The sequence below is a fragment of the Citrus clementina genome, unplaced genomic scaffold (assembly GCF_000493195.1).
Source record: "Citrus clementina cultivar Clemenules unplaced genomic scaffold, Citrus_clementina_v1.0 scaffold_5, whole genome shotgun sequence".
Taxonomy (NCBI): domain Eukaryota; kingdom Viridiplantae; phylum Streptophyta; class Magnoliopsida; order Sapindales; family Rutaceae; genus Citrus; species Citrus x clementina.
In genome coordinates this window covers 27,561,195-27,570,333 of record NW_006262201.1, presented here as the reverse complement: position 1 = coordinate 27,570,333, position 9,139 = coordinate 27,561,195, and the positions used below count along the sequence as shown (strand labels likewise).

At 32.9% G+C, this 9,139-nt stretch overlaps 1 protein-coding gene across 1 annotated transcript in view; it reads left to right on the top strand.

Moving 5' to 3' along the window:
* Positions 1 to 6,435, top strand: part of LOC18042489 (formin-like protein 14) — a 14,598-nt gene extending 8,163 nt beyond the window's left edge. Inside the window, 10 exon segments of the mRNA XM_006432747.2 lie at positions 971 to 1,012; positions 1,680 to 1,760; positions 1,846 to 1,896; positions 1,977 to 2,058; positions 2,172 to 2,266; positions 3,174 to 3,245; positions 3,360 to 3,476; positions 4,839 to 4,907; positions 4,993 to 5,059; positions 5,615 to 6,435. Of these exon segments, the coding sequence (XP_006432810.2) occupies positions 971 to 1,012; positions 1,680 to 1,760; positions 1,846 to 1,896; positions 1,977 to 2,058; positions 2,172 to 2,266; positions 3,174 to 3,245; positions 3,360 to 3,476; positions 4,839 to 4,907; positions 4,993 to 5,059; positions 5,615 to 5,796 (858 nt within the window). The 3' untranslated portion in view covers positions 5,797 to 6,435.
* Positions 6,436 to 9,139: the final 2,704 nt, after the last annotated feature.

Below are 9,139 nucleotides of genomic sequence, written 5' to 3'. Positions count from 1 at the left end.
GGCGGATGAATTCCATTATTCTTTCTTTCTAAAATATGATTATTTTCATTAATTTGGTATAAGGGAATTTTAGTAAGTTTTATTTAAAATTGTAGATAGGGAGGGTACCGTGTAAGTTATTGGTAAACTTTCCACTTTTGTTCATCTTCTTTTTAATCCTACAGACTTAAACCCAACAAGAAACGTTAAGCTGAATCTAACACAAGATATCAGGAAGTTACAGAATACAAGACAGTGAGTTATTGCATTAGATCAACAACTAATACCAAGCAGAAGAAACAAGACAATAAAACTAGAAAAAAACTGCATATCAGTCTAACTATGAAGAATAAAGAGGTATCCTGAAATTGCTTTGTGATTGATGCGGCATGCCAATAAATATTTGGGGAAGTAGTCTAGAGCATTCGGTTCTTCTTGGCATGGGAAAATCTGTTAACGAATAAGCTTTAACTCTTTATAATGAGGAAACATGCATGATTTATTAAGATGTTTATTGAATTTAAGATTGAACTGAAGTGTTAGGTAGCTGGATGGGAATTTATGCCTGGCAACTCTGTTATTTAATTCTAGAGCTTGTACAATTATTTTGATTCGGTTCATTATTTTAAACTATAATTTTTGCAAAGAGTTATTGAGTCAGTAATTAGAAGAGTTTTGTTCGTACTGCCTTTATATTTTTTTTACTAGATGGGTAGGGAAGTTAACTTTATGACTTATAGAAACATGCTTTAGTCTTAGTCACAAACCTGTTCAAGTGAAAACATTGATTTAATTTTTTGTGAGCATTAGATGAGAGTTTTGTGAACATATAAATCCAATTCTTTGGTCCCCAAACTTGTATGATCTACTTATGATATTTTGTGAATTGTAGCATAATTTGCACTTGAACTTATGGCCTCAATAGATTCTTTTATATAGTAATAAAATGTTCTTGCTTAGTTGTCTTACCTGTTTTACTTTCTACTTTCAGAACTATGCAGGCGATAAAGTTATGCTTGGAAAGTGCGAACAGGTTAGTTCAGATGCCTTATGTTTTTGAAAGCCATTATGATCATTTGATTGGAAATGAGAAGGGCTCAAAGGTCAAAGCTGAAGAGGTTTAAGTAGGATTAAGTGGGGGTTGACCTTGACCCTTGCATGACATAATTGATGTAAATGTAAAAAGACCTAATTAGGAATATCATTGATCATTGCAAATAAAGTGACGCTAAACAGAATTACTTTAATCCAGAAGTACTCTTAAAATTACTTAGATTTACCCCCCACTTGCTGACATATACACACTCACTAGTCCTTTTTCTGTCATTCTGTTACCTTGAAAGCACTAAACAAATTTCCATATGATATCTGCAATGTCAACTGCTACTAGGTATTTTGTCATCTCTTGATTTATATTTGGTAGTCAAGGCATCAGTAGAGTGAGACAGAAAAGCATTGGTTGGTTTGATGTCATTGACCTTAGAGTAGATCTCCAAAAAAAATAACAAATGCTAATAACTGTAGTTGGTGTTAAAACGCCCACGATGGGTTGTTGGCTCTTGATACCTGGACTGATTCTGTTTTCCAGGTGACCTGATTAGGTGGCGTCAGTTTCTAAAACCTAGCATATGCAGTTACGTTGTTTTGTTGCACGTCCATTATTTGATTACTGATGACCTTTATATCATATAATACATCAGTTTTTCCTGGAGTTGATGAAGGTTCCACGGGTAGAATCCAAGTTGCGTGTATTTGCATTTAGAATTTCCTTCTCTATGCAGGTATTTTTCCAGAAATTTTGTATATATTATTGCATTGCTGTTTTTATATGCAGTTTTTGGTACTAACTGGTTTGATTTTGTTAAGGTTGATGATCTGAGACGTAATCTGAATACCATTAATGATGCTACTAGAGAGGTAACAATAAAATTAGTGTCCTTGTTGTTTATTTTAACATACAAAATTTCTGCATCTTAAATGTCTTACTCATATTTAAGGTAAAAGAATCCGTGAAACTGCGTCAGATAATGCAGACAATTCTCACATTGGGAAATGCCTTGAACCAAGGAACTGCACGAGGTACCATTTGTTGGTGTTAAAATTAAGTCATTTACAATTTTTCTGCAATTGGCATTAAAGCCTTTTTAACTTTTGTTATTGTCTTTTGTGTTTTAATTGTATTGCTGTTGCAGGATCTGCTGTGGGGTTCAAATTAGACAGTCTTCTCAAATTATCTGATACTCGTGCCAGAAACAATAAAATGACTTTAATGCATTATTTGTGCAAGGTATAATTGCTTAACTTTAAAGTTTCAACTATATGTCTGTATCAAGTTGAAACCTTTGGTAGTCCAATTTGCCTACTGTTGGTGTCCATGTTTATTTTTATTTTGTTATTGGCCTTAGTCAGTGCTGGCAGGATTAATTATTGTCCTGGAAATTCTAGCCTATTTCTGTTTAATGCTAGTCTGATGTTTTCAAAATTTAACAAAATAGGTGAGCTGCTGCTTGATTTTCAATATTGACCAATGTCAAATTTGTTAGATTTGACATGCTTTGTTAGCAAATGTATTGATTGATAATAAATTAATAGACTAGAATCCATGCTTGAATCCAACACCGCCCAACATTTCAGTTTGTTCTATTATTTGCCCTCATGTACAAATATATAAAACTATTTAGTGAAATTAATGAAAACATTTTATTTAGTACTAAATGATTAATCGGGATAATTACATTCTCTACTTGAAACTTTATCCAGATTGCATATTAACCCTCAAATTTCTTTGAGAATGCTCTTTTTATTTCATTTGTATGCTTTGGAGAATATGTGCACTTTTGATTTGGTCAATGCTGAAACTGTGTTCAGTTGCATAGTTTGAATTTTGATTTAGTGGTATTCTAAACTTTTATTAAGATTGGAGTATGTAAGTAGTTTTTCTACGGTGTTCGGTTGTTTGAGTATTCATTATTGAATAAAGATTCCTTCAATTGGTTTTTCTAGATGTGTTGTTTGTTTGGTTTTTTCCATCTATTTTTACTGCTGTGTTATTATCTTTTTCTTTTCATGTTTTTGTTGTGTTTGTTGTCAGTTGTTTTAATATTCCTTTCATGGTTATCATGTCTCCCCATTTGTGAATTTGGAGTAAGATGGGTATTCATGTGGTACCTTATTGTCCTCTTCCTTTTCATTAGCTTCTTGCTGAGAAAATGCCAGAGTTGCTTGATTTTGACAAGGATCTTGTTCATTTGGAAGCTGCCTCAAAGGTGTGCTTCATTATCTTTTTTTCCCCTTTTGTTGTTATGATTAAATTCTTGTATTGTAGCCCCTCTTGCTCAAAGATTCCTTATTGTTTCCACTAACTTTTTATTAAATGATAGATTCAATTAAAAGCTCTGGCTGAAGAAATGCAAGCTGTAAGTAAAGGTCTTGAAAAGGTTGAGCAAGAACTAACGGCTTCAGAAAATGATGGTGCTATTTCTTTGGGCTTCCAAAAGGTGAGTAATGATAATGCTACTTGTTCACTTGATTGAAGAATCTTATCTAGAAGAATAATCAAATGTATAAACTAAATAATTTATAAATCAAAGAAAGAATCTATCCCTTTAAGATTACAGCTTATCTAGATTTGTTCAAACACTGCTTAAAGTCTCTCTTGCAGTAGTCATACATATTTGCTCAGGAAATTCATTTTCTGGTGTCACATTGAGAGTTTTGTTATCCAAGCTACGGGATGGACATTGTTGTGCTACAAAGAACCATTTTCTTTTTCTAGTTGATTATTTATTGAACTTTTTCCTAGGATACCAGTAGTTTTGTTGTTATTTGTGGCATGTGCTTTCTTGTTTACAGTTTGCTGGGTTTTCTAGGTACCTGTGGACACCCTACTTTTGGGTTTATTGGTTTCTTGACGTGGCTAGCTGAAAAGGTTAACTTAGTTGTGTTTGTTAGTAGGACACACACACACACACACAAGTATATAGCCTACAGAGCAAAACATTTGGTGAAAATGGCATTTCTACCCTCTTTCCTGAATTTATTTGAAAAGAAAAAGTTACTTCACTTTCAGGTGACTGGACCAACTGTGGATTGAAAATTGTGGATAATTACATGCATTGTTTGTTTTGTCACACAATAAAAAATGTCAAATTCTTTTTTTGCACTTTTTGTTGTGAATAGTGCTAAGCTGGCATAAAGCATCTGACCTTCTATGAGTTTTGGGTGCTGGCCATTTTTCAATCAGTCATGGGCAACTGTCACAGAGAAGTGCCGAAAAATATGATCTTTTAGTTCTTTTTCAATGTCTGACAAAAGATACAGTACAGGGGCATAATTTACCATAATATATCATACTAGAGGTGGTTTAATATTGTCACTTAATATGAAATAAATTTTTTGACATAAATTTCACAAAAGGGAGACAATTTTGCATCCAAATGTTACGCTTGAAGATAAAACAGTATTTTACCAGTTTTGTTTCCCAACATAGTCAAGTTGATTATGAGTCAATTTGACCACGGTATCTCAGTGCCTACTTTTGAAAAACCAAAGTTATAATCTTTTGACATCTTCGGTTTATGGGTCAAAGTGAAAAACATTACAGACCTTAGACTTTAACCTTCCATAGATGGGTGTTGTCTTTTGCCACAATGTTAAACCACGTGTACATGTTCTCTTGGTTTACAACTTTACATGCTAATCTTTTCTATCTCTCGAGTATATAGTTTACACAATAATATGGATAACCAATGTATATTTGAGGTGTATTGTTATGCGTTAGTAGTTACACCTTGGAAAGGGCATTTACTTTGCATGCCAAACTTGCTGTACACATGAAAATATTCTTTTTTTTTTCTCAGGCGCTGAAGAATTTCCTTGATACTGCTGAAGCTGAAGTGAGGTCACTTATCTCTTTATATTCTGAAGTGGTGAGCCTCTAAGCTCTCAGTTCTTTATAGAACAAATGTGCAGTCACATACTGGTTTTTCATTCTATTAATGCACTGTCTTGCAGGGGAGAAATGCAGATTCATTGTCCCAGTATTTTGGGGAGGATCCAGCTCGTTGTCCCTTTGAGCAAGGTCTGATAATTTCATTATTTGGTTCACTTGATGTACTTTTAATATTTGCTTTTTGACACTGTAAGTGATGTGCAATTGATATGGTTCCCTTGATCACTTCCTTGCGATGCTCCCAAAGGGGCAGCCCAATTGGTTGAGGGCTTGGGATCTGGTACTTAGTTGTATTGAGGTCTCAGGTTGAATTCTTTTGGTGAACTTAAATTTCCATCCTTTGTTGTCTCATGGGTCGTGAGGTTGGGGCGTCCGACTGACCCCAGATTAGGGCCTGGCTGGTGGACTGATGGTTCGAGTCAGTGTAGGAGTCTGGATCATCCCAAAAAAAAAAATCACTTCCCTGCGACAAACCTCTCATCGATTGAATGTTTTCTTGTTCACCTTATAAAAAATAATAGGGAATTAAAACAGCTAAAAGGCAAAGAACAAATAATGTCGGTCTGCTTAATTGCTTGGGTGTTGCAGCCTCAATAAAAGAGATCTTTTCTCTCTAAATTTATTGTGATCAAATACTGTACATGTTCTCACCAGTTGGTGATCCTTAATGGATTATGGTTGCAGTGACGCAAATTTTGGTCGTTTTCGTGAAGCTGTTCAAGAAATCACGGGAAGAGAATGAAAGACAGGCTGATGCAGAGAAGAAGAAACTTGAGAAAGAAGCCATGAAGGAACGGGCAGCAGCTAATTCATCTGTAAAGATTGATATTGTCAAATCACAGCTTAATTTTCAAATCCAGAAGTAAACTCTTAATCAACATCAAAGAATGTCTTGATACACTGGGTATATACCTACAGGCGATGTGGAATGAGGATTCATTTTGTCGACTATACTCCCAAAATTGTGGGCTAACTTCAAGCTGTTAAGAGGTGATTTGTACATAATTCACTCATCACCCGGAAACTTAGTGCTGATGTTGTCACCAATTTTATGTTGCTTGTGCCAGGGTGATGCTTCTCAAGTGTAGGGCTCAAGCGTCTATTCTACTGTGGCGAGCCGGGTAATTTCAAGGCTAAGTTCATTTCAAATTCGACATTGGTGCTCGAAAGTCATATATACAGTCTGCCAGAATTATGTTTGAAGCTGTATATAGTACATAGACTGAAAATGCTTTCAACTAGAAAACCACTCTATATCCCAATCCGCGTCTTTCAATTTTGAAGTGGAGGCTGTGGTTGTAATTTAAGTTTCCACAGTTAATTATGATTTATGAATGAGCAGTGTAGGTTTTCCAGGTATAAATAGGTCATACAATTATAAACTTGTAGGGGTGGGCATAAAACTGAACCGGATCGGTTTTAATATGTTGTAAAGTTTTTTAAACCGATTTTTGCTGTGCTCCGAACCGACCGATTTTTACCGGTTCGGTTAAAATTAATATGAAGCATATTTTCTCTTCTTTCCTGATTCTCTCAGTTAATTCAAAGTATCAAATCAAATGTTTTTAATGGTTGCTGACAAATTAAAATAGAAGTCATCAATTAAATACTCGTCATTATTGCAATGATGATGGTATGATGAGATTTCACATTAGCTGTACTTGCTAATGTGGCATTCAGGCATTGCATTGCTCAAAATCCCGACTCCTTTGAAACGTGTAGTTCGTTGATTAGTTGTTAATTAAGATCACATTATAAATTAGCAAAATAGGAGAAAGAAAGTAAAAAAAAAAACAGTGATCAATTGTGGATGAAGCTTTGATTTGTTCCTATCTTATTTTTGGAATTTAATTTTGTGCTTACCTGGAAATGTATTATATAATGTTGGAGCAACATTTGACAGTGTAGATTAAAAGAAGCAAATAAGTTAGAATTGTTTTTATACTTTTGTTTTACCATTAACAAAAAAGTATTTAAACTTCTTTGTGTTAAAAAAAAAATTAATTTAGTCATGCATTTCGGATTTCAATTCGACTGAACACAAAAACTGAAGAGATTTTCACTCATACATATCTTTCTTTTTTGTGTTTTTAAAATATGTAACATGCATTTTAAAAATTCTAAATTTTATTTATCTGATTTAGGAACATGATCTTCCTACTACTAAAAATTTTATTTACTTTTGAGATATTGGAGCCAATTAAGTAATTGCAATAAAATTGTATTCAGTAAAGTATGTAGCTGAAATGATAATTAAGGATATAAGCCATTTGGGCATATATTTTTGCAACCTTGCTTGCTTTTGTTGTAAAAGCATCACATTTCCGCTTATGTGCTTTCATTCTTGGTTGGATGATTGGTTGGCTAGTCAATCAGAGACTTGAGAAATTGGGTGTGTATATATACATACATATATAATGTTTCTTTGAATATCCACAGTGTTTTTTTCGAATATAATGTTTAGTTATTACTTAACATACTTTAGTCGATGAGGAATTATTATTTTATAAATTTTAAATTTTGTTGATTTATCTGGTGTCCAATGATTTTTTCAATTGTTTGCTTATAAACTATAGGACTGTCAGAAACATTGTAGACTTTTGTCCTATTCTCACTTCTTCTGTAATACATTGAGTTTGTTCTATTATCACTTCTTTGTGTAATACAATGAGAAATTACTTGCCATTTTATTTTTACATCAAGAGAACATTCGATTTGGTTATTTTGTTGAGACATTTAAAAATGACGCATGAAGTAAATATATACTTTTTAATTTTATTCAACTAAACTCTAATCTAATTTCCTTGGTACTTATGTGAGTGGGCTCTAACCTACTATACCAATTTATTGTATGTGCAGATTCAAGTGTTGGGTTAAAATTTGTAACTAAAATCAAGAAATTTGAAACAATAATTCTAAGAGCAAAACCAGTTTCATCCTCTCATGAATGCAGTATTGATTACTTACATTCCTACTAAATTTATAATTACATGTTTCATTCCGGCAAAAAATTAATAAAAAAAAGCTAAAGGCTTTCTGGTTATATAATTTTGTAACCCTTTTCATCACTGCCACTGTCCACCAAATCCGTTATCTTCACCAGTCCGATAAATTGAATCTTCACCATTGGCATCAGCAACATCATATGGATTCTCATCAAAATTAAAACCTTAAAAGTTCATGCGGCATCATCAACAGCATATGGATCCTCATCACTGCCTCTCTCCTGAGATTCTATTCTGTCAAAAGCTTGAAAGCAATCTTCATCAAATTCAATAACCGAATGAAATTAATTGGCATATTTGGTTTGAAAAAATGTAATGAAAGGAAAGGAAAGAAAAAAGGGGAAAAGAGAAAGGAATAAGGAAAGAAGAGTTGATTATAAAAGGAACAAGGAAACAAGAGTCAAACTAAAAATAAAATTGAGACTGACTTTCTTATTCTTTCATTTTCCATTTTCTCTCTTCTTCGCTCCTTTCCATTCCTCTCTTCTTCGCTCCTTTCCATTCCTCTCTTCTCTCATTTCTTCCAAACAAACATACATTAACGAGATAACAATTCCTGAAATGCAGCTTATTATTAATTCACTTTATAGCATCAGTGACAATGACATGTGCTTAACAGCTTAATGCTATGCGTTCACTTCTTGATGGACTTTTGGCCAATCTTGCTATATGGTTAATGGGAATGATAAGGTAAACTAAAATGAAAAATTAAGCGTATGATAATAATATTGTTGTTAATAGGATAAGTGATAGTAATTGACACAAATAAAATGAAAAATCAAGGTCATGACAACTCATATAATAGATAACCTCTCTTGCCATTATTGATCCAATAAGTTTACATATTTTCTCAGCTTAACTTAATTATTTAAATGACACTATTACCTTTAACATCTCACCTATAATTGAATGATGTTATGTTAATCTTTTACAAGTTATGACATTGATAACAAAAAAACAAAATGATTATTTCTTAAGTCCTATTTGGGATTGAGGTTGGGTAACATTATATGTTATAATTAAAAGTTACATTAATATGGTTTTTCTCCTATTTGATGAAAAATCCATTATATCCTAGTAATTTTATCAAAATTATTATTTGAAATTTGTATTTACTGCATACTATTAATTTTTTTTTTCATAATTACAACTTTTTTTATAACAGCTATAGGTTAAAAGATACAACACCTCAATTCCAAATAAA